Consider the following 25,163-nt stretch of genomic DNA (forward strand, 5'->3'; position numbering starts at 1 on the left):
CTTTCCTTATTTGAACTGTAACTCAGTAAAGTCTTTGATATTGTTGCATGTTGCGTTTATATTTTTGTTCACCATAGATCTGTTCTCCCCCTGAAGGCAGTGACATCCACTTTAGGCCCGTATTATGTATTGATCAGGCGGTATCGTTGCGAATGGCATTCTCTGAAAATCTAATTTGCACCAAATCTAATTGTTACCTAATTGTTTTTTGTTTGTGTGTGTTTGTGTATGTTTGTGTATGTATCTTAGTGCCATCATGGGCCATCATCGCCATTGCAGTTGTAGCTGCTACCCTGATTCTCACCTGCTGCTTCTGCATCGTTAAGAAGTGCTGTTGCAAGAAAAAGAAGAACAAGAAGGGCAAGAAAGGGAAGGGGGAAATGGGCATGACGAACATGAAAGGAGGAGAGGTATGTTCAAGCCAGAGGGGGGGGTGTAATTGTATAGTTATAAATCAGAATAAATACATTGGGAACTAACACCCAACTTAAAGCTGTTCTTTATGTAGAATATTTGCCAATAACAGCATAGAGAACCTATTGTCCCATAATTGACAACCACATCACTCAGTGGATGGCATAGTGAAAATAGAGCCCTGTCTAGCCATTTTAGAATTCATAACATTGTATATATTTAGTAAGTCATTTAGCTCATTATTGAACTGTCAAAATCTCTAGAAAATACCCCCCTTCCTTCTTCATTTCTTGTTGTTATATATTGTATTTGTCAGACATGTTAGTGGTGCTTTCTGTTGTGCTTTGGGACCAGGGTGAAAAATGACACAGCTGGGCTCTTTTGCATGGGGGAATTATACTATTGTTGATGGAATATATAATGCTTACCAATTAGCACAGAATAGCCATGCCAAAATTCTAATTCTAAACAGCCCGTAGCGACATTGTGGGGCTAAATGTTCTAGTCTAGTGCATAATCGATCATTTTACAGATTACATTTTGGTTCAATTGAACATTCTTCAACAACAACAACAGCAAGATCCCCAAACTGATGGTTAAATAAAACACACGGCCTCTAGTTTAGAGCTGGCCTTAGTGGGGTTCTAGCACTGTGTCATTTTTCCTGTCCTATAGTGTAGTCGTTGACTCTGCCTCTGCTCTCATTTCCCTCTATGGTGTCTGCTGTGAGTTCAATCTCTTCCTTTCTCCCTGCTCTCCTCCTTCCTGCTTTGTGTCTTATGTGTGCTCCGTGTATCTTGACTGTGGTGGACTTCTCTGTATACGGTAGGTCTGACGGCACGAGGCACACCTCTCTGGCCTCTGTTTAAGCGTAGGGCAGGGGAAAGATGGGGGTGGGCTGGGCTTGTGGAAGGGGATTGGCGATTATTACAATGGGTGCTATGGCTTTCTATGTCTTGCAAGCTTAGGTGCTGTGGGTGCTTGAGGGTGTAGCTATGGGAAAGATTAAGCTGCTCTGCAAGTCTATTGATTTGATATGCTACCGCACCGACTGCCATGATGATGTCTTGAGTATCCATGGAGAGGTTGCAATTTTGGGCAAAAGATAAAACAAACAAACTATAAGACCTCTGAAAGTGGAAATGTTTTAAATGTTTTTGAAATGAACTTGCAACTCATCCTATGGTTGAGCCTCTGAATGATGACGAGTGCACTGAGGCAACCCACTAGAGATCACTAACATGCATGTGCAAAGGGTGAGGTTGGCTATTGTCAAATAATGGGGGAAACATTACCCGCTGAGATTTATGAACATGTTTCCACAATCAAATGACCTAATGAAGCACATTATTGTTCATAGACTCTTACAGTAACTATAATACTAGTCTTTTCCATGCTTTCAGTGTGAAATTCATACATAATTTCTACATCATAAATTCAGCTGTGCAAACATGCTCAGAGATCAAGGTGAGACAAAGTGGTTTGTATCTCTTGACAAAGACCAACCTTTTCAGAAGGTATCATTGAATGGCCACAACTTGACTTGAGAGTAACTATCCTGGATGACCCAAGATGATGCTGACCAATTAGGTTATAATCAACATTTCCCTTTCTCCCTGGAGCAGTGGTGTTAGTGGAAAAGAATGAGGGTCAGAAAGTTTGCCTACTGATAATAATGTGAGCCACATTTGAATTATCTTTATACAGCATGATTCAAATCTAAACCCTGGTACTTCAATTGGCTGCCTACAGTTTGATTTCTGAATTCCTTGCAGAATGTGAGCTCACAAATGAAAAGTTATCGTAGTTATGATGATGGGGACATACTTTTGCACATACCTTTCTGTAATCTTTGAATCCCACTGCATGTATGGTATGATTTAGACTGGAGCTCTCCAATATAGCATTACTTCTCATGGATGTGCAATTTTCACAAACACTCTAAGGAAAAAGGGTTCCAAAAGGGTTCTTTGGCTGTCCCCATAGGAGAACCCGTTTTGGTTCCAGGTAGAACCTACATGGAATCCCAAAAAGTTATTCAAAGGGTCCTCCTATGGGGACAGCCGAAGAACCCTTTAAGGTTCTAGATAGCACTTTTTTTCCTAAGAGTGTACACAGAGTTTTTCAGGATTGCAAAGCACGCAATCTTGACTAACAAAAATATTACTGACTTTGATACATTACTTTAATGCACATCAGGAGTCATTATTGAGACTATAGGAGACTGAAAAAGGCTGAGTCATTTCATTCACATTATTTAAAGACTACTGTATTCTCCTGCATTGATTGACCTGGCATGCTCGAATGTAAAGCATTTACCGCAACAAATGTACAGAATGCCACTATAAGGAGATGGTGTGTGTGTGTGTGTGTTTGTGTTTGCACGCGTGTTTGAAGAGTGGGTGAGTTTTTCTGCAAGCCTGCATGCGAGAGCCTTTGCATGAGAGTGTGTGCTTATGTGTGCTTGTTGTTGGTTAAATGTTTGCTCAGTAGATGTGAGGTATATTAAGTATGTAAGGCTGTGTATGCAAGGGTGAATATAATATGTAGAATACAGTGTGTTTGTGTGAATGGGTTAGTAATTGGGTCTGTGTTTGTGTGTGAATGGAATACAACAGAATGAGCTGCAGTCTGCCCCAGTTCCTCTTCCAGGGTAAGCTCTGCGATAAATAGCATGGCCCTACTAATTGACATTATTAAGTAATGTACAGTATGTGTCGAGGACAATATAAAAGAAATGCATTAGAAGTTAGCCAAAACATCCCTTAAGGGTCAGTAATTCTACAATGATGTCATGGTTAGCTATTTGGCTAATTATATTATCACATGAGCTGACACTGGGATTTGTAAATGTTCCTTATAACTAGAGATACTGTACAATACATCTGTAACACGCAATGTGTATTAGCAGGAGTTATGAGCTCATATCTGCTGTAGATTAGTGTCGATTTTTCAGTAATTAAAGTAATTACGATGATTATGTCAGTGGAGGTGTAATCTTAGACAGTAATAGTGCAAACAGATTTCTAGGAGGTTGGAGTGCAGTTCCCGGCAACAAGGAGAAAACAGAATACAAGCATTGTATTGTTTCTGTAGACTTTGACACAAACCTTTATCAATGTCAAAATGCCAGGATTTGCAGCAAGAACATAAAACATTTGTCCTGTCTGGGGCTACCCCTGTAGCAAACCTCGACTACATCTTGACTGTTTTACTGCCCTTTTTTGTCCTTTTGACATTGTTATGTCAATGAATGTATACAGTAAAGAATTAATTATGAATATATAGTGCAAAAGCAAAATGGTGTCACTCAAGGAATGGTGAAATCAAGTCATGTTGCAACCAAGGTCATCGAAAAGATGCACTAGTAACATCTGGGTAAGCAAGCAGGGGGTAAGTGGCAGGTAGATAGATGGCTGCTGTGACTAACTGGACCACTGAAGAAGAATCTATAGGTGTTTTTGACTATTTGTTCAAATGTCTGACGCCCACTCTGCCCCCTCCTCCCCCTTGTCATTCCAGAAACAGGATGATGATGATTATGATGAAGATGATGCTGAGACTGGTATGACTGGAGATGAGAAAGAGGAAGAGGTGAAGGAGAAAGAAAAGCTTGGGAAGCTTCAGTATTCCATAGATTACGACTTCCAGGACAACAAGGTGGGTGTTTTGACTTGAGCAGATGGCTTTTTGACGACCCCGGAGCTTAAAAAATAGACACTTTTATTGTGCTGTAAAAAGGAAAAAACAAAGCTAACTGCCTAAGCCTCTAGTCCAAGGTAGTTTTCCACATGACGGCTTTCAAAGGCAATGGACTGTTGCCATTTGCTGAGAGTTTTTTATCCTTTGGAAATGCAGCTTTGAGTTGGTCCAAACGCCAAGGACAGCTGTAAATGTGAATTTGCTGACACTAAAGGATTGATTCAATCCATCGTTCTACGGTTATGCTTTCGAGATCAAATCAGTCAAACTTTTACAAAGATTCCATTCCTTGTTTGTGTTATATATGCAGCGTATGAATGGATTTCCTTGACCTGTTATGCAGCATTTGCTCCGTCATCATACTCTTCTGTGGAGAATGTCTTTGTTCACTGATACTTTGAGGAGCACAGACAGACAGGCAGGCTGGCAGGCAGGCAGACAGACAGACAGACAGACAGACAGACAGACAGACAGACAGACAGACAGACAGACCTCACCACACCAAAGCGTTTTTATCATGTTCATCGTAATGTGTTACACAAGCATAAAGTAAGGGCTTTCTTTGATCTGTTCAAAGAAACATATGTTCAAAGAACTGTGGGTTGTCTCTGTGGAACTGTGAGAGGACACTGTCTGGGTACATTGAGACTGATTAATCATGCATAGAGCAAATTGACTGACCCCTTTCACCCTTGACCTCTGATCCCTAGCTCACAGTAGGCCTCCTCCAAGCAGCTGATCTCCTCTCCATGGACAGTGGCGGCACCTCTGACCCCTATGTCAAGGTCTATGTCCTCCCAGACAAGAAGAAGCATTTTACCACCAAGGTGCACAAGAAGACGCTGAACCCTACCTTCAATGAGACCTTTGTTTTCAAGGTAGGCTACTGTATTTTGATTTCTCTCTCTATCTATCTATCTATCTATCTATCTATCTATCTATCTATCTATCTATCTATCTATCTATCTATCTATCTATCTATCTATCTATCTATCTATCTATCTATCTATCTATCTATCTATCTATCTATCTATCTATCTATCTATCTATCTATCTATCTATCTATCTATCTATCTATCTATCTATCTATCTATCTATCTATCTATCTATCTATCTATCTATCTATAAAGTATCAGAATTATAAAGATAAATCTAATATACCTAAGCTGTGATGGTTGGCCAGACCATAACTCCTGCCAGACAGCCAGTTACCCAAAGCCTGATGTATCAGCTATGCTCTCTCTCTTCTGATCCATCCGCTGGGCTGGTATTTCAGATAACACCTCATAAGAGATTCCCCAGTCCACTGCAGACTCCCTGCATCTGATACCAACTTGTTACGATCAACTAGGAGTGGTGGGTGGAATCAGGCGCAGAGAGCAGGGTTCAGTCTTTCTTTCAAATGTATTCCCCAGTGCAACAAAACAGTCACGCCAACACACAGGGCGTATATAAGTTGCCAGTCCAAACAACAGGACAAAATAGTCCGGAGAATAAATATACGAATAACTCACACCATCAACCACAGAGTAACACAAACAAGCCCGCACAAATACCCAGCGGGCCTAGTGCCCTTAAATACCCTACAAACAAACCCTAATACAAAACAGGTGTACCCAATTACCCAATAACCCAAAACAAACAGAAAGGGAATCGATGGTAGCTAATAGACCGGCGACGACGACCGCCGAGCACCGCCCGAACAGGAAGAGGCACCATCTTCGGCAAGGTTCGTGACACAACTAGCCTCCACCACTGAATCTCCTCGGCCGATAATAGAGGCAGAGCCTAGACTTGCATTAGTAGATGCTCAGATGCATTTCCTTCAAACAATCTCTCATTTGTTTAATTTAATTTTGGACAAAATGTACTTTAGAAAGTGCCTATTAAGTGCAAATTAAAGTAACAGGGTTGACAATTTCACCTTAAATCAGCCATAAATCCCTTGTGATGACGGGAATGGAAGCTTGTTGTGTGCAATTCAAGGAAACCTTAAAAAAGATTAGTTGTTAGATGTCTAACCTGTCTATCTATGGGTAACAAGGTTGACGTGTTATACTCGACCCGCTCAGTTTTCCACCACAAAACCCCAGAAAATAGCCAAAAAGGAGTAGAACCAGCTCATCTGCTTTTACACTGTGATTTTACTATTATATGTTTATTTTGGAAACAATATTTAAAAAGGAATAGTTTCACCATGTTACAATTGAGAGTTCAGTTCACGTAAATGAGGGACAGACTAAATTCATCACTAATCACATTAGTGAGGCTTCAGAGGCTAACATTTACAAAAGAAAGTGATATTGATGGGGGTTTTGATGTTTTTCAGATTCCATTCCAAGAGATGGGTGGCAAGACTTTGGTCATGCAGGTCTTTGACTTTGACCGCTTCTCTAAGCATGACGTCATTGGAGAGGTGAAACTACCCTTGCACAAACTGGACCTGGCCCAGCCACTGGAGGAGTGGAGGGACCTGGACAGTGCAGAGAAAGAAGAGGTAAAATGTTGAAGACCATCTCCCACTTTTATTCAGTCCTTTGAAATACGTATCACGTTGTACAGTTCAGAATTATGTTCATCCTCGTCGTATGAATGGTTCCCTATATTTAGTGTTGCATAGTGTGAATGGTTCCCTATATTTAGTGTTGCATAGTGTGAATGGTTCCCTATATTTAGTGTTGCATAGTGTGAATGGTTCCCTATATTTAGTGTTGCATAGTGTGAATGGTTCCCTATATTTAGTGTTGCATAGTGTGAATGGTTCCCTATATTTAGTCTTGCTTAGTGTGAATGGTTCCCTATATTTAGTGTTGCTTAGTGTGAATGGTTCCCTATATTTAGTGTTACAATGTGAATGGTTCCCTATATTTAGTGTTGCATAGTGTGAATGGTTCCCTATATTTAGTGTTGCTTAGTGTGATTGGTTCCCTATATTTAGGTGTTGCTTAGTCCCTATATTTGGTGTTGAATGGTTCCCTATATTTGGTGTTGTTCCCTATATTTAGTGTGAATGGTTCCCTATATTTAGTGTTGCTTGGTTCCCTATATTTAGTGTTGCGAATGGTTCCCTATTTATTTAGGTGTTGCTCAGTGTGAATGGTTCCCTATATTAGGTGTTGCTTAGTGTGAATGGTTCCCTATATTAGGTGTTGCATAGTGTGAATGGTTCCCTATATTAGGTGTTGCTTAGGTGTGTGAATGGTTCCCTATATTTAGTGTTGCTTAGTGTGAATGGTTCCCTATATTTAGTGTTGCTTAGTGTGAATGGTTCCCTATATTTAGTGTTGCTTAGTGTGAATGGTTCCCTATATTTAGTGTTGCATAGTGTGAATTGTTCCCTATATTTAGTGTTGCATAGTGTGAATTGTTCCCTATATTTAGTGTTGCTTAGTGTGAATGGTTCCCTATATTTAGTGTTGCTTAGTGTGATTGGTTCCCTATATTTGGGAGTTGCTTAGTGTGAATGGTTCCCTATATTTTGCGTTGTATAGTGTGAATTGTTCCCTATATTTAGCGTTGCATAGTGTGAATGGTTCCCTATATTAGGTGTTGCTTCGTGTGAATGGTTCCCTATAGTTAGGGGTTGCTTAGTTTGAATGGTTCCCTATATTTAGTGTTGCATAGTGTGAATGGTTCCCTATATTTAGTGTTGCATAGTGTGAATGGTTCCCTATATTTAGTGTTGCATAGTGTGAATGGTTCCCTATATTTAGTGTTGCATAGTGTGAATGGTTCCCTATATTTAGTGTTGCATAGTGTGAATGGTTCCCTATATTTAGTGTTGCATAGTGTGAATGGTTCCCTATATTTAGTGTTGCATAGTGTGAATGGTTCCCTATATTTAGTGTTGCATAGTGTGAATGGTTCCCTATATTTAGGTGTTGCATAGTGTGAATGGTTCCCTATATTTAGTGTTGCATAGTGTGAATGGTTCCCTATATTTAGTGTTGCATAGTGTGAATGGTTCCCTATATTTAGTGTTGCATAGTGTGAATGGTTCCCTATATTAGGTGTTGCATAGTGTGAATGGTTCCCTATATTTAGTGTTGCTTAGTGTGAATGGTTCCCTATATTTAGTGTTGCTTAGTGTGAATGGTTCCCTATATTTAGTGTTGCTTAGTGTGAATGGTTCCCTATATTTAGTGTTGCTTAGTGTGAATGGTTCCCTATATTAGGCGTTGCATAGTGTGAATGGTTCCGTATAGTTAGGTGTTACTTAGTGTGAATGGTTCCCTATATTTAGCGTTGCATAGTGTGAATGGTTCCCTATATTAGGTGTTGCATAGTGTGAATGGTTCCCTATATTTAGGTGTTGCTTAGTGTGAATGGTTCCCTATATTTAGGAGTTGCTTCGTGTGAATGGTTCCCTATAGTTAGGTGTTGCTTAGTGTGAATGGTTCCCTATATTTAGGTGTTGCTTAGTGTGAATGGTTCCCTATATTAGGTGTTGCTTAGTGTGAATGGTTCCCTATATTAGGTGTTGCATAGTGTGAATGGTTCCCTATATTAGGTGTTGCTTAGTGTGAATGGTTCCCTATATTAGGTGTTGCTTAGTGTGAATGGTTCCCTATATTAGGTGTTGCATAGTGTGAATGGTTCCCTATATTAGGTGTTGCTTAGTGTGAATGGTTCCCTATATTAGGTGTTGCTTAGTGTGAATGGTTCCCTATATTAGGTGTTGCATAGTGTGAATGGTTCCCTATATTTATGAGTTGCTTTGTGCGAATGGAAGACATGCACACAATGAGGATGAACATTGAGGAGGAATATTATTAGATTGAATAGGTTTTGTTCTCCTCTTTACCTTCTTCTCCCATCCCACACGCAGCAAGAGAAGCTGGGAGATATCTGCATCTCTCTGCGCTATGTGCCCACTGCTGGGAAACTTACCATCTGTATCCTGGAGGCCAAGAACCTCAAGAAGATGGACGTGGGAGGACTGTCAGGTAAAATATGGAAACATAATGATCACTGTGAATAAAACAATTGAACAGAAGAACAGTGGAGTTTAAGCCGCCCATACAGTATCTCCCATATCCTGGTTCAATGTCCCCTTGGTCAAGGTCGAGGCAATCCCTCTATTCACACAGTACGACACCCAAATCTATATTCCCAAATCTATATTAATACAGCTATTTCAGAGTGTTTCTTTGTGCATTATTCTGTGGTAAAGGCTAGATTATATAACATGAAATAGGATCCAGTAAAACCTTGTGAACCGACCGTATGATTTTGATCTGTATGGTGAGCTGCTGTAGGCTACATTGCATGCAGCCAATCTCCGGGGCCATTCAGTTTGCGCTCACGTGCTGACTCTGATGTTCCCACGACTCTTCACTCCCTTCAGCTAAACTGCACTGCAACCATCTGCTGGCAGTTTACTGCATTGCAACCACTGCTGGGTTCCTTTTGTTACTGGAGCCCTGATGGTAATGAAGTATTGTGTTTTAATGATTGAACTCTGCTGAAACAATGTGACAGAGGCAATAAGATACATCTATTAAACGACATAAAGCCATGTTTGTTAATAATCCCAATAGTGAGTCTGATACCAGGCTTGTTTTAATACCTGGCTGTGTGTATCAATCCCTCTGTGTGCAGATCCCTATGTGAAGATCAACTTGATGCAGAACGGCAAGCGTCTGAAGAAGAAGAAGACCACGGTGAAGAAGAACACTCTGAATCCATACTACAACGAGTCCTTCAGCTTTGAGATTCCTATTGAGCAGATGCAGGTAGTGTACAGCTGTGAACAAAGCACTACCCAAAAGACCCACCTACCTACCTACCTACCTACCTACCTACCTACCTACCTACCTACCTACCTACCACCCACCTACCCACCTACCCACCTACCCACCTACCCACCTACCCACCCACCCACCCACCCACCCACCCACCCACCCACCCACCCACCCACCCACCCACCCACCCACCTACCTACCTACCCACCTACCTACCTACCTACCTACCTACCTACCTACCCTACCTACCTACCTACCCACCCACCCACCCACCCACCCACCACCACCTACCTACCTGACCGCAGCACAGCCATTCTAAAACCAGAATGAATTATGCCCCCTTGTGTATCATTGAATTTAGATGACAGTAATGCAAGAGTGTACAACTGAAAGGGGACAAAGTACCAAAGGCATACATACTGTACACCATGGAATTACAATTCAATTGGGCAATTATATTCTGTAATATCTTTCTAAATGTCAATAATATAACACTTGCTTTTTCTCATTCCCTAGAAAATCCAAGCTGTGGTCACAGTGCTGGATTATGACAAGATCGGTAAAAACGACGCAATCGGGAAGATCTGGGTGGGCAGCAAGGCGACTGGCACCCAGCTGAAGCACTGGTCCGACATGCTGGCCAACCCTCGCCGCCCCATCGCCCAGTGGCATCCACTGCAGCCCGAGGAGGAGATTGATGCTTCGCTGGCAGCCCTGAACGCCAAGAAGTAAACCTCCTCTACCCACTAACACCCATACCCAAACCTACCCATCCTCCTCACCCCTGGTCCTACACATCTCCCAATAATACATTCCAAACCAAAACGCCAACCAATTCTACACCCTATACCACAAAAGATACCTACCTATATCCCAATAGACATGATCAAAAAATAATAAAAAATAAAACATTCATTCCACAAGGAGACAGTCACAAGATCACTCAATTGATGTTTGTATTGGGGTTGCAGTTAGTTACATTGTGTCATGAGGATAGGAGCCTAGAGTGTGAAAACAGCGGTCCAATGTGATGGAGGATTAGGGAAGTAAAACCACACATTCACTCATTTTGTACCTTTTCATCTCCTCCCCTTAGAAACACCGTTGCTTCAATTCTGCTTAATACTTAAAATGCTTTATACTGCCATGTAATAGAGGAAAAACACAAGCAGGTTCATTCCTTGGGTGTATTGTTGCACCATGCTCCACACCTGCCAGTTACTTACTTACTACATACTAGATACGATTAGTTTGAACTACATTCCTAGAGTTGGGTAAAGAGTAGAGATAGATAATATCCAGTTACCCCACACTGTTAACACACTGCCTTTTTGATCATTAGCTCATCTGCTCACCCATATTCTCAGGTACACTGAGAGAACTGAAACTTCATGCCTTTTCTTCTAAACGGGTTGTTATTCAAAATGCTCCGCAACATGATCAGAGAATAATGTTTTTGATGATTTTAACATCTCAGTCTGGTGCTGGATTGGTTTATTTTTCCATAATCTAAGACTAGTCTAAATTTATCACTGAAATGGCAACAGGAGAGTCTCTCGAGTGTCTCTCAATAACACCGTTTGTGGCTGTCAGTCAACAGAGTAGAGATGTGAAATATGTTTAGGATAAAGGGACTATGAGCCACTGTAAGTGTCTATCATGGCCTATGTTGGGAAAGCATGCAAGAGAAAGAATATCTGTGTGGAAACTCCAAGGACTGAATGGGACCTTCCATTCAGTCCTTGGAGTTTCCACACAGATATTCTTTCTCTTGCATGCTTTCCCAACATGGGCCATGATAGACACTTACATGCATGCAAGAGAGAGCATATCTGTGAGAATATCTGTGTGGAGACTCCAAGGACTGAATTAGACCCTGGTTGACACAATGTTGTTTGTCAGGTGTCTATTCTACTATTCTACTGCCTGCAATCTACCACCTTCCCCTCCAATGTCTCTACTATTTAGGATCTATCTCCCTGTTCAGTGCTACTGCCATTAGTCATGGACTCACAACAAGGATTTCACTTATTCAAAGGAATCCCTGTATCCGTCTTACAGTCATAAAGGAGACAAGCCTTCCGAGTAATGAAATAAGCAATTCTCAACTACCAGGGACGCCTTCCAATTAGCTGTGTTGTTTTTTACTCACTCTTTTCTTTTCAACGTCAAACACTTTTATTCCTCAAGCACTTTAAATCCAAATGTTCTGTTCTAATTCTACTCTCCAAAAACCAGAGATTTAACCATTTCTTTTATGATGAATAATTTCTGGTAAAAAAACAAGAGAGTGAATTTATGAGTGAATCATTATTTTTGTAGTTTTTCTTTGATCATTTTAACCTTGTTTTTCTTGTGAATGCACTTTGATTGCTCTGAGACAATTGTTGTTGTTAAGTTTGATTGAAAGGATAAGATCTGGAAGGTTCCCGTTATGTGTATGTTATACACAGATGGCCAAACTGCTGAATCTAATTGCACTATACTGGATATCTCTATGTTACGTGGTTGTAGGTTGTTCTTTGATCTATGGAGTTGTTGTGATGAGATGTCGTGAGTTTGAGTCAGGTCACATATTCAAAAGTCTTCTGATTGGGAATAAGACACATTTCAATTAAATGCTGTTCCTCAGATCCTTCGCTGAATAAGTGATTTTACATTTTGACTTTCTCTTGAGATAAATTTGAGTATAAAACTGATCATATGACTGAATTAAATTGACATTTAAAAAATGTAAAAGTCGTAGCAAAATGCCATTAGACTTTCGAGCCACACTAGTAATGTAATGGGACATGAACTATCTCTGTGCACCATCTTGTTCCAAACAACAAAATAGTTCAAAGCAATGTATTTCAAGGACGGTAAAAAGTACTTGATTGTGTTTAAGAACAAGCAAAGCAGTTTAATGTTTTAACAGTTTGACAACTTTTATACTTTTGGGAATAACAGTAGTGAATGTTGGTTAATGTATTACTTTTCTCTATAGGACAACCATATCTTTATGTATATGTCCAGTAGGGGTCAGATTAGTTATGTTTTATATTTCATTTTATTTAGTTTCTTTATGTTCAAAAAGCAACACTAAAGAAAAGACTAAATGCAAGCAATCAAACGACCCATCGGTGAGTAGTTTTGCCTATATACATAGTTCATACAGGTTGATACTGCATGTTTCTACAAAATACTGTACAAAATAGCATGTTTTAGAGATAAAGCAAAAATAATTTGTGTACGTGGGTGTCATTTGTCATTTTAATACTGTAACACAATGCAGGAAAAAAGATACACTGTATATTTTCTAAATGAAACAAATACGGTATGTATTTATTTTCCATGAATGGGTTATTGGAGACAATGTCATAATATATTAGAATAATATGATTCTGTCCATGCCTAAACTTTTAAGCAAGTTTGTCGTCAAGTACTGTGTGTGAGTTCATGTAGGATAAAAATGTAGCCGCATGCTTGCTATCTAAATCCTTGTGATTTCATTTGGATTAATTATAATTGATTTCAAATGTATTTATTTATGTATTGTTTCCTTTGAGATGATTTAAGTCTGTTGGTCTTCTTGCCAAACATCAGTGATTGTAGGGGGTCTCCAAGTTCAAGAAATACAACTATTCCAAAGTGGAACTCTTCAATGATCAGTGACATTGCTGAAACATATCCACCATTTGGTTAAAAAGACTGTAAAAAAAGATCAACCCGATTTTTGGACAAACATGTATTACAAGCCTACTATTTAGGATGCTAATGAGCCCACCAGAACTGAATCCACACATCTCCACACTAGACATAAAGCTTGGAGTCCCCTACTGTACATGAAACCTTTTTGGGGGAGTTTTACTTTGCGTTGGTTTAATGACCTGACACCCTTTGCAATTATATATATTTTACAGTGCTAATTACACAAATATATGTGAATGTGTATACAGATAGTTGAATTAGATAAAAACTAAAGCCATAATACTCAAGCACGAGCTCTTTAGAGCTCTGCTGTATAACTAGTTATTGATTTGTAAAAAAAAACAAAAAAAACACTTCTTAATCTTCCTAGGTCAGTGTTTGTCATGTACATTCTGTTCAGAACTCTGTACTCATCTAGATTCTAGAAGGCAAAATATTGAGCACTGAGAGCAGTTGTGAGTTTAGTATAGTGGATGTGATTTTGTTTTCTACTTTGAAGATGTTAAAGCTGTCTTTATTTGAGCTAATATATTCCAGTGATGTAATTTGTATATGCCTTGTTTTAATAGTATGAATCATGGTTTTTCTTATCTCACAAGATGTTATCAATAATACCTGAAGAAGTCATCTGGAACATTTACATTATTGAAATGTGAGTGTCAGGCTGGTCTGTTGGTGATCCTTGGGCTGAGTGCAATTAATTTAGGACCCTGACTGCGATGTATGGATCCCTCTATTTTCATCCACAGTGGCTTTACAGACATGACATAATATTGTGATCAAAGATATGGCAGAAATATCTATCTATCTTGTAACAGTGCCAAGTCTCAGCATTATTGTCTGATCAACATATGTTGCATTCATGGTAAACAGTAAAGTTAAGATAAATCATCTACAGTCTAATCTTAGACACTTTGATGGAAACCAGCTGTTTCAAGTCAACAATTCCTCTAATAGCAACACTATTGAAATAATAATCATAGTGTTGTTTGATGTTTGCAACAATTTTATAATGGGATCATTGATGTTGCTTCTCAATGTCACAATCAATCCTTTTGAACTGTGACCAAACCGATGCACATGGAACATCAATCCAGTTGACAATTTCAGTGTCTTTCCAAAATACTGCCAGTATATCCATTTATATTTACAATTCCATGAAATCGTCATCAGTAATCTGTTTGAATCTATTTCAGAGCCCAAATATTTCCACTGATGCGGATGCAGGTTAGATTATAAAATAACTGTGATTAAAGGTTCAAATATAGCACATTTTTATTAAAAAGATTTGATTGTTTCAATGCTTTTTACACTGCCACGGTCCTTGGACAGTTCCCTATATGGGGAAAACGACTGACAACTGTGTGTTTGTGTGTGTGTATGTATGTATGTATGTATGTTACAAGAACAAAAAGCATAGGCCCTTTATAAAGTTAGAGGTTGCAGTGCTAAAACACAGTACTACTGCAACTTACTAGACGTATATATCTGCATGCCCAGAATACATAAACCATTCTTAAGTGTACATTTAAGTGGTGATAAAAATGATTAACAAAGATGTTTTTATTTACAATGGTTTAAAATGTTTACATTATAGGATTACCTATTTTTTGAAAGCCTAAATTGATAGATCTACTTTATGCACAACTGCTTTAGAAACTAACTGCAGGCTATATCTCAGTGGTGAAGGAACAATGGATTGAGAGCACGATGATTCACACACTACATTCTACTGTTCTTTTGTCCTACTAGCTGTTTTATTTCTATCAAGCTTTTTAAATGAATTTATTCAAGTACTTTATGAAAAAGCATGTGATTTTCAAAGGGATACCCTCCAAACTAGAGCATCATATCAAATCAAATTGGATTTGTCACATGCTTCGTCAACAAAAGGTGTGGACTTCCAGGGGAATGTTTTCTTACAGACCCTTCCCAACAATGCAGAGAGAGAGAGAAAGTAGAGAAATAACAGAAAAGTCATACAACTTCCATGTCAATAATGTGTTAAGTAGTGTCTCAGTTGGCCTAGGTCACTCACCACCTTAGTGTGTTCTCCCATCTCTGTTTGTGTTTCCTCTTTCTACTGTAATAATCACTAGGTTAGTGTTGTGTTTCTATTCTATTCTATTTAGAATGTAAAACTGCATTAGGACCAATGGAAAAGACAATGATTGAACGTTCCCACCATGAATTCACTGTTTTTCTGTCTTAGCATTAATGTGCTGTTGTTGTGGAAATGGACTCGCTGGGGGCTCTTTTGGATCCAGAATGATACTGATTTTCAGAGGAACGTCGTCCTTCGCGTTTACAACATGGATATATATACTACCAAAACATGCAGAATAGTACCAACCCTCTCTCTTGAACTCTTCCTTCACTTCTAATTTCCCATACTACAATTGCATTCCAAAATACTTTCTCTTCATCCTCTTTTTAAGCCTCAGAGGACCATGAGATTACGTGTCCTCTGGCTGTGTTTCTTCGTGTCTTAGTGTTGTGGTGTATGTGTTCATGTCAGTACTTGTGCCTACTGTGGATCGCATGCTTTAGCCCTTGACTGGACACAAAAAGTTGCTCCTATACAAACTGCCCACGGCCCGTCAGTGGATGAGCATCGAGGATCCTTGTAAAGTTATCGAGGGAACCAAATAACTCAATACAGATCTATCATAAGTGTTACCAGCTCTGTAAGAAACAAATAGGAAATAAAGGCCTTTTAATAAGCTTGGACTCATGTATTGTTTGTGCATCATGGCTCTATTCTTTATTCTGTAACCTCTCTACAAGGGGATATTAACTTCAGCATCAGTGTGTTCATTGGTTTTATACCAGTTTTTATCGCATGATATCTGGAATTTAGCGCTCAGCACTGAACAATTCCTTTGAGAAGCACTTAATGCCAAGTGATAAAGATTTTGGTAGAGTGAGAACACACATAATGACAGTTATCACATATTTAACCATCTACAGTTTATTGAGCAAGTGGTCAAACCACAGACATGTACAAGTAGCATTTAAGTTTTTTTCGGTCTCTACATGGTAAAGTTGTTTCAACGTAAGATACTGTCTTTAAATATACTTACAGTACATGTGTAGACAGATAGCTGTATTGTTCTTTCAGGAAAGGCACATGTAGTACACAAAGTGTCTCACGTTATAGCACAGGGCACTACACAGGGCCTCGTTATCACAGGACGTCGGTGGCACCTTAATTGGGGAGGACGGTCTCATGGCTGGAATGGAGTGTATGTGTTTGATGTATTTGATAACATTCCTACTGATTCTGCTCCAGCCATTACCACGAGACCGTCCTCCCCAATTAAGGTGCCACCGACGTCCTGTGATGAAGAGGCCCTGTGTTGTGCCCTGTGTTGTGCCCTGTGTTGTGCCCTGTGTTGTGCCCTGTGTTGTGCCCTGTGTTGTGCCCTGTGTTGTGCCCTGTGTTGTGCCCTGTGTTGTGCCCTGTGTTGTGCCCTGTGTTGTGCTCTGTGTTGTGCCCTGTGTTGTGCCCTGTGTTGTGCCCTGTGTTGTGCCCTGTGTTGTGCCCTGTGTTGTGCCCTGTGTTGTGCTCTGTGTTGTGCCCTGTGTTGTGCCCTGTGTTGTGCCCTGTGTTGTGCTCTGTGTTGTGCCCTGTGTTGTGCCCTGTGTTGTGCCCTGTGTTGTGCCCTGTGTTGTGCCCTGTGTTGTGCCCTGTGTTGTGCCCTGTGTTGTGCCCTGTGTTGTGCCCTGTGTTGTGCCCTGTGTAGTGCCCTGTGTTGTGCCCTGTGTTGTGCCCTGTGCTATCTGCATTACGAATCATGTACAGGTTTCACCTGGAAAAAAACCCAAATGCTGTCCATCTCATAACGTGAGGCACTATGTGGACTAATGGTAGTGTTTCCTAAAATGCTTAAAGAGGATACATATTAATAATATATTGGTAAAAATATGGTTGAGTATAAGTATAAATATTTGAGGGAAAAAATGCATAAATTATATAAAAATATCCAACAAATGTGACATCTGTCTCGCCAGAGACCATGGTACAGTACACCACACTAAAATCAAAGCAGGAAAAGGTTCATGATCAGCTCAGAGAAAATGGTCTGTGATGGAAATGTGGACTTCAATTGAACTGTAAACCATAAAGACTAATGATATAAACACAACTGACAATGTGTAATGTTATCAATGTCATAACAATTCTACCTATGATTGTTTTTTCAGTGTTTTTTTTCTGCAGTGCACACTGAAGCACAAAATCAACATATGTTTGTGATGTATAGGTAAAATATGTGGATGTGATATTGGTTAGAGATTTCTGGCCTGGAGCTTCGGAGTTTACTGTACCCCAGATCAACACCCTCTGAGTGAACGCTGTGTGTTCTCCTCCCCACTTTGACCTCCTGGTATGAAGTGAGCCAATGAACATGGAGTCATAGTAGGCCAGGGGTCATCAGGAATTTGATGGTTCCTCACCATGCCTCTGAGAACAGTTGGCAGGTAAGTGTCACTGAGCACCATGGTACAGTCTCAGGGTGGGAGGGTGCCGAAGGCCAATGATAGTGACACACATTGCAAGCTTGAAGGAAGTATACTATGACTTTGGACAGAGGCTTCCAACCTCTTACTTGGACAGCTTGCTGATGACACGGATCAGAGCCCCATTCTCGTCCTTCAGTCTCTGGTTGTCTGATTTAAGCTCTGTCAAGACCTACAGGAACAGAGAGAGCAGCATTAGATTGTCATGGTAGCTAATTCGCAACAGGGAACAGCGGTGACACATAATGGCCTGTAGACAGAAATATGTACAAGTTACACTGCCTTGTCGTTTGTCTATGTTCCTTCTTATTTAAGGGACATTGACAGACACATTTTCAGGCAAAGTAAGAATGATATGCAATATTTAATCACCAGGAACTTGTTGCTAAATGATTGAACACTACAATCTCTACAGTCACAACATGCGAAGAGTGGAGAAAAGGCAGGCTTTCAGCAAAATATGATGTAAAGCAATGAGAGCATGCGGATACAGTATGATCGTGGAAAAGGTTGGGACATGATTTGGCTTATGGTTCTATGTGCAAACTACAAACCGAGAGAGAATCGAAACAGAGAGAGAGAGAGATATGCAAGGCGGTCAGCTTCCGCAATCGAGGTCACCTCCCACAGCATGAATAATGACTAAAAATAACCACAATCTTTGTAAAAATCTCCCCCATCCCCCACAGACAGTGCAGTGAACAATAACGTTGTGTGCTCGCCTGAAAAGTCTACCTTCACAGACAATGATGAACTCATCACCCCACTCCTGCCTATTCCAGTTACCGCAATTAAATAGCAGCATATTGTTATGTATTATATTTGACGATGCATACTGCACATTTTTGGTCCAACTGTTTGTCCAGTTCTGCTTCTGTCTCAGACAGAGCTGTGTGTAACACACACACACACACACACACACACACACACACACACACACACACACACACACACACACACACACACACACACACACACACACACACACACACACTACATTATTGTGCACGTTTTTTGGCCAGTGGAAAAGGGTTTAGTGAGTCGACGGATGCCAATGAGATCACACATTCCACTCCCACATGATTGAGACAAACGTAATAGTTTAAAATGTCAGATTCCCTATCAGCCACTTTGCATTGGACACTGTGGCAAAAAATGAGCAAACAATGAAAATGTCAGGTTTGTGAAATGGAAAAATGCAATCATGTTAATCCTTACAAGGTCTACTTGGCGACTTCAGCACTCAGCACTCTCAAGTCTCTCAAGCAGCGTCCAGACTCTTTCTGAGTTCGTTCAAGCTAAGGATTGAGTGACTTGCCTCACTATACTGTAATAATAACCACTGGAGAAACGTCAGGCTGCCACCACTACTGTACTAGCCTAGTAAATAATATCACCCATGCAGCATGGGTGTAGCTAAAATAGATGAGGGCGTTTAAGGGGGCTGCCCTTAATTGGTTTTATGGGAGAGTGAGTCAGAGAGAGGCATGCCACACAAGTGAGAGAGGCCTTAAGGTGGAGGAGTGAGAGTGGGAGGTGGGGGGTGCAGCAGCAGGACCTGCCTGAGAAGAGCACAGCAGAGAGGAGGGAAGGAGGTGCAGCATCAGGAGAACCAGAAGGAGGACAGATGAGAGGAGGAGTGGCTGAAGACTCAGGGAGGGGAGAGCAAGGAGGGGTAGAGAGGTGGAGGCATGTGGGACAGGGGGGTTAGAGGTCCTCTGTCTCAGGCAGGAAGGCCATCTGGGAGAGGTGGGTGAGGACACGCAGCATGGCCCTGTTCTCGGCCAGCAGACACTCCTTGCCGCTCCGCAGTGCCTGCAGCTGAGCCAGAACAGGGAGGGCCTGCAGTAAACATAGGAATATAGAGAGAGCGATAGAAAGAAAGAGAGCAGGTGGACAGGGCAGTGGAAAGGAGGAAGCAGAGACACACACGCACGCACGCACGCACGCACGCACGCACGCACACACACACACACACACACACACACACACACACACACACACACACACACACACACACACTTAGGAGCTACTTAATGACATTCACACACAAAGAGATACTGTAAAAGGAAGCAAGCAAGAAATCGGCAAAGGAGACAGCTATGCAAAAGAAAAGAAAAGCACTGCAGGGAGCTATCCTTAAGTTTGCTCTCCACAAACCTGGGCAGTTTTAAAAGGCGGTGGGTGGGGAGATGCTGTATGGTTTACATAGCTTGTTAGTCATGCTGGGGAAAGATGGGGGTGGGGGACTTTCAATATAACCTTCAATTTCAGCCTCATTCAGAGAGCCCAATATGTTATAGGTCATAGAAAATGGAAATTATTAATTTCCCTGGGTTCCCTGGCAGGCTTTAGAGGTAAACCTCAGTGCGGTTTAGTGGAGATGTCTGTGGTTTGACAACGTTCCTGGGGGAAACCACAGGCAGGCAAGGAGGCAGCACACACATAGACAGAGGAAAGCAGAGAGTGGCCTCAGAGGCTTCCCCCCAGATGCTCAGAGAGGAGAGGAAGGCTGGATAGAAAGGGAAGAAATTAAGGTGAGCCTGGAGGAAAGGAAAAGCTGGGGAGAAAGAGAAGAGAGAAGCCCAGTGAGGAGAAGAAGGCTACAGAGAAAGAGAGAAGAGAAGAGAGGAAGGCCAGGAAGAAAAGACATGGAGGAGATCCAGCTGCTAACATCCCAAGAAACTATTTGAAGTCTGCCTTTACTCGGACTGAAGAATCCATGGATATGTCAGACTGTTTCTCTGTACTGTCTCAGTAAGCCTTTCACAGCACACTGTTCTGAAGAACAAATATTGACAAATTTATCTTGGCGTAGAGAGAGACACAGTGGAGAGGAGAGAGAAAGGAGAGAGAGGAAAGGAGAGAGAGCGTGGAGAGGAGAGAGAGGAAAGGAGAGAAAGAGAGACTAGAGGAGAGAGAGTAGAGAGAGAGTGGAGAGGAGAGAGAGTGGAGATGAGTGAGAGAGAGCAGAGAGTAGAGAGTGGAGAGTAGAGAGAGACTGGAGAGTAGAGAGAGGGAGACGAGAGGAGAGGAGAGAGAGAGGAGAGAGGAAAGGTGAGAGAAAGTGGAGAGGAGAGAGAGTAAGTGGAGGGGAGAGAGAGAGAGAGAGAGAGAGGAGATCAGAGGAGAGGAGAGGATGGAAAGTGGAGGAGAGAGAGTGGAGAATAGAGATGGTGGAGAATAGAGAGAGAGTGAAGAGTAGAGCAAGAGAGAGTGTTGAGTAGAGAGAAAGAGAGTGGAGAGGAGAGAGACTGGAGGGTAGAGAGAGAGTGTGGAGAGTAAAGAGTAGAAAGAGAGTGGTGAAGAGAGAGAGTGGAGAGGAGAAAGAGAGAGAGTGAGTGCAGGAGAAAGAGAGAGTGAGTGCAGAGGAGAGAGAGAGTGGAGAGGAGAAAGAGAGAGTGAGTGCAGAGGAGAGAGGAGGATGTAGCCAGAGGGGTGAGCTTGAGAGAGAATGCTTAATTATTTATTCCTCATGATGTTTTAATGCTCTTGAAGTCATTGATATTTAACCAGAGCTGAGTCCTATAGATAAATTCCCACATTTTGCCAGTGCTGGAGTTTCAGAGGCTGCCAGGAATAATCCTAGCCCACTATCCCAGAGAGACCCATCCCAATGGCCACACCCTGGTTTTAATCAACTTTGTTTCCACATAATTTCAATGGAATTACGTTGAACCATAGTGGAATAAACGTTGAACTGACATCTGTACCCAGTGGGATATCAGAGAGTCATAAAGTAACCAGAATTGTAAAGCATTGGGCAGACCCTGTGGCAGAAGAAACATGTAGAATCACATCAGACCTGTGTGAAAAGAGTAAAAGCATGTCTGTATAATGTTGTATGTGCATATCTCTATCCCAGTGGGCAAACCCGGTTGCAATGACATCAAAGCAACCTAGTTTCTGGTTGTAATGATATTGCAGCCTGCCTGCTGGGATATGGCTTTACAGACAGTTGAAGTCAGAAGTTTACATACACCTTAGCCAAATACATTTAAACTCAGTTATTCCACAATTCTTCAATTTAATCCAAGTAAGAATTCCCTCGCTTAGGTCAGTTAGGATCACCACTTTATTTTAAGAATGTGAAATGTCAGAATAATAGTACACAGAATAATTTATTTCAGCTTTTATTTCTTTCATCACATTTTCAGTTGGTCAGAAGTTTACATATACTCAATTCGTATTTGGTAGCATTGCCGATAAATTGTTTCACTTAGGTCAAACATTTTTGTTTTTTAGCCTTCGACAAGCTTCCCACAATAAGTTGGGTGAATTTTGGCCCATTCCTCCTGACAGAGCTGGTGTAAGTAAGTCAGGTTTGTAGGCCTCTTTGCTCGCACACGCTTTTTCAGTTCTACCCACAAATATTCTATAGGATTGAGGTCAGGGCTTTGTGATGGCCACTCCAATACCTTGACTTTGTTGTCCTTAAGCCATTTTGCCACAAGTTTGGAAGTATGCTTGGGGTCATTGTCCATTTGGAAGACACATTTGCGACCAAGCTTTAACTTCCTGACTGATGTCTTGAGATGTTTCTTCAATATATCCACAAAATGTTCCTACCTCATGATGCCATCTATTTTGTGAAGTGCACCAGTCCCTCCTGTAGCAAAACACCCCCACAACATGATGCTGTCACTCCCATGCTTCACGGTTGGGATGGTGTTCTTCGGCTTGCAAGCATCCCCTATTTTCCTCCAAAAATAACGATGGTCATCATGGCCAAACAGTTCTATTTTTGTTTCATCAGACCAGAGGACATTTCTCCAAAAAGTAAAAACTTTGTGCCCATATGCAGTGGAAAACCGTAGTCTGACTTTTTAGTGGCGTTTTGGAGCAGTGGTTTCTTCCTTGCTGAGCGGCCTTTCAGGTTATGTGAATATAGAACTCGTTTTACTGTGTATATCCATAGATACTTTTGTACCTGTTTCCTCCAGAATCTTCACAAGGAAAAATTACTTGTGTCATGCACACACAAAGTAGATGTCCTAACTGACTTGCCAAAACTACAGTTTGTTAACAAGACATTTGTGGAGTGGTGGAAAACGAGATTTAATGACTCCAACCTAAGTGTATGTAAACTTCCGACTTCAACTGTACATGCACATCTAGTGTGTATGTGTTCTAATGTGTGCCAATGGGTGTGTATGTGTGTGTTTGTGTGCACAGGCATGTGTTCATGCCCAGGTCTCTAAAGAGGTGAGGTGACAAGCGGGTGTCAATCACTTCTCACTCACATAAAGGACCACTCACCATCGCCCCCCCCCTCCCTCCCTGGCCCTGAGCCAGTCTGCCCCATGGTCAGCGTTCAGGGCTGGTACCCACAACGGAAATTTCTCACTCGGGCAGCTTCCTGCTGAGGCAACATGGGGTCACAACATGGTGTCAAACACTCTGTTCTCATCTTCCATCTCACATCTCTGTGTCACATACTGAGTTGGCATCATAACCTTTGGCTATTGCTAGAAGTGGTTTGCACTTGTATGAGGTTCACATCTATTCAGCCCTGAATGATATTCTGCTGCTGTTTTTCTCTCGCCCCTTGCTCTCTCGAAATGCTAAATATGCACAATTAGTGCAGGAATGCTTAACATAAGCAGGTCCTTTGCTCTTGGACGGAGTTTGGTATTCAGCTGGATCTAGGTCAGTCAGTGTGTAGCCAACAAAAGACAACAGTCTGCTTGGTGTGTGACAGAACTCTCTCTCTCTCTCTCTCTCTCTCTCTCTCTCTCTCTCTCTCTCTCTCTCTCTCTCTCTCTCTCTCTCTCTCTCTCTCTCTCTCTCTCTCTCTCTCTCTCTCTCTCTCTCTCTCTCTCTCTCTCTCTCTCTCTCTCTCTCTCTCTCTCTCTCTCTCTCTCTCTCTCTCTCTCTCTCTCTCTCTCTCTCTCTCTCAACCTCATCATCACCTGTTTGCCTATAATAACCAACGAGGGCCAAGTAGTGACTTCCCTCCTTGTTGCAGTGAAGACCTTACCTTGAGCTCTTCCTCCATGTCCGTTACCCTCTTCTCCAGAGCCTGTTTTTCCTGAGGAGTGCAGGTAGTTCAGGTCAGAATCACAACCCCACTTTAAGATTTCTACTTTTAAATTAGGAGTCATTTTTCATTCCCACACATGATGAGGAGCCCATAGAGGAATGAACAGACAGACAGATGACATGGAAAAGATCTGAAAAAAGAGACTGAGATCAGAAAAAAAGCAGAGAGTGGTAGACATGTAGATATCAAGCTGTCAGGATGGAAAGAGAATTGGAATGTTGATATCAGGAATATGAGGCATATGGCTTTGAGAAAACAAAGAAAGAGAAGCCTACAAGATATTTAACAAGTTATAGATACCCTTTTCTCTGATTCAAGTATAGTGGATCTTTCAGATACTCTGTCCTGTTTCTGTAAGACAGAGTGCACAGTTGTCACAAAGTGGAAAAAAATATACAGTGGGTTGACTTAAAATGGGATAAAACAGAATTTGACAACTTTGATGGGGATACACTGGTTCGTTTTCTTATCACCTTGTGCTCGCCTTGAACAATTTATTGTTCAAATGCAATATGCTGTTGAGACGTGTGAACTATACTGAACCTAATTAAGATGGTCAACAGAAGGCTATGCAGGACTGTCTCAGTGTTGTGCTCAGTATTGACTTTACGGAGGGACTCTACTGGACTCTATTAGCCAATCAGATGCACTCCTACTATACTGTACCTGGGTGACTTTGTCCAGCTGGGTGCGTATCTTGGTCAGCTCCTGTTTGCTATCATCCAGTCGGGACTTGAGCTTGTCATTCTCTGCCAAAGCATCTTCATACATCTGAAAGAGAACAAATCAAAAGGTTAATGCTTATGTCACTTGGAGATACAGTACCTTGTCATGTGACAACATTTTCCCCACAATAGGCCAGCTCTGATATCTCTGCATCAGGTGAATCAACAGGAAGTGGTATTGATCACTTTTTGCCCCATACACAACTCTCTCCTGATTAAAACATGGATGGCACTGTATGTGGGAGAAAACAAACATACATATGGAATCTATTTATTTTATACTGAACAAAAATATAAACGCAGCATGTCAAGTGTTGTTGGTCC

General features: G+C 41.3%; 2 protein-coding genes across 14 annotated transcripts in view; one reads left to right on the forward strand and one right to left on the reverse strand.

Annotated features, from left to right (window-relative positions):
- LOC118360883 (synaptotagmin-2-like) overlaps positions 1-16,273 on the forward strand; it is a 94,142-nt gene extending 77,869 nt beyond the window's left edge. For 7 of the 8 annotated variants that reach the window (XM_052485177.1, XM_052485175.1, XM_052485174.1 and 4 more), the window contains 7 exons: positions 250-410; positions 3,937-4,074; positions 4,827-4,994; positions 6,446-6,613; positions 8,945-9,062; positions 9,718-9,851; positions 10,377-16,273. In XM_052485177.1, the coding sequence (XP_052341137.1) occupies positions 250-410; positions 3,937-4,074; positions 4,827-4,994; positions 6,446-6,613; positions 8,945-9,062; positions 9,718-9,851; positions 10,377-10,592 (1,103 nt within the window). In that variant the 3' untranslated portion in view covers positions 10,593-16,273. The remainder of the gene's footprint in view (positions 1-249; positions 411-3,936; positions 4,075-4,826; positions 4,995-6,445; positions 6,614-8,944; positions 9,063-9,717; positions 9,852-10,376) is intronic. The other variant, XM_052485180.1, reaches the window with a different exon arrangement.
- A 1,821-nt stretch (positions 16,274-18,094) lies between these two features.
- The window catches only part of LOC118360884 (protein phosphatase 1 regulatory subunit 12B-like), a 43,167-nt gene continuing 36,098 nt past the window's right edge, over positions 18,095-25,163 (reverse strand). For 3 of the 6 annotated variants that reach the window (XM_035740408.2, XM_052485181.1, XM_035740412.2), the window contains 4 exons: positions 24,781-24,885; positions 24,415-24,465; positions 24,052-24,102; positions 18,095-18,243 (listed from right to left, as the gene is read on the reverse strand). In XM_035740408.2, coding sequence (XP_035596301.1) covers positions 18,157-18,243; positions 24,052-24,102; positions 24,415-24,465; positions 24,781-24,885 — 294 coding nt within the window. In that variant the 3' untranslated portion in view covers positions 18,095-18,156. The other 3 variants (XM_035740409.2, XM_035740410.2, XM_035740411.2) reach the window with 3 other exon arrangements.

The sequence above is a fragment of the Oncorhynchus keta genome, chromosome 28, assembly GCF_023373465.1.
Source record: "Oncorhynchus keta strain PuntledgeMale-10-30-2019 chromosome 28, Oket_V2, whole genome shotgun sequence".
NCBI classification, from domain to species: Eukaryota; Metazoa; Chordata; class Actinopteri; order Salmoniformes; family Salmonidae; genus Oncorhynchus; species Oncorhynchus keta.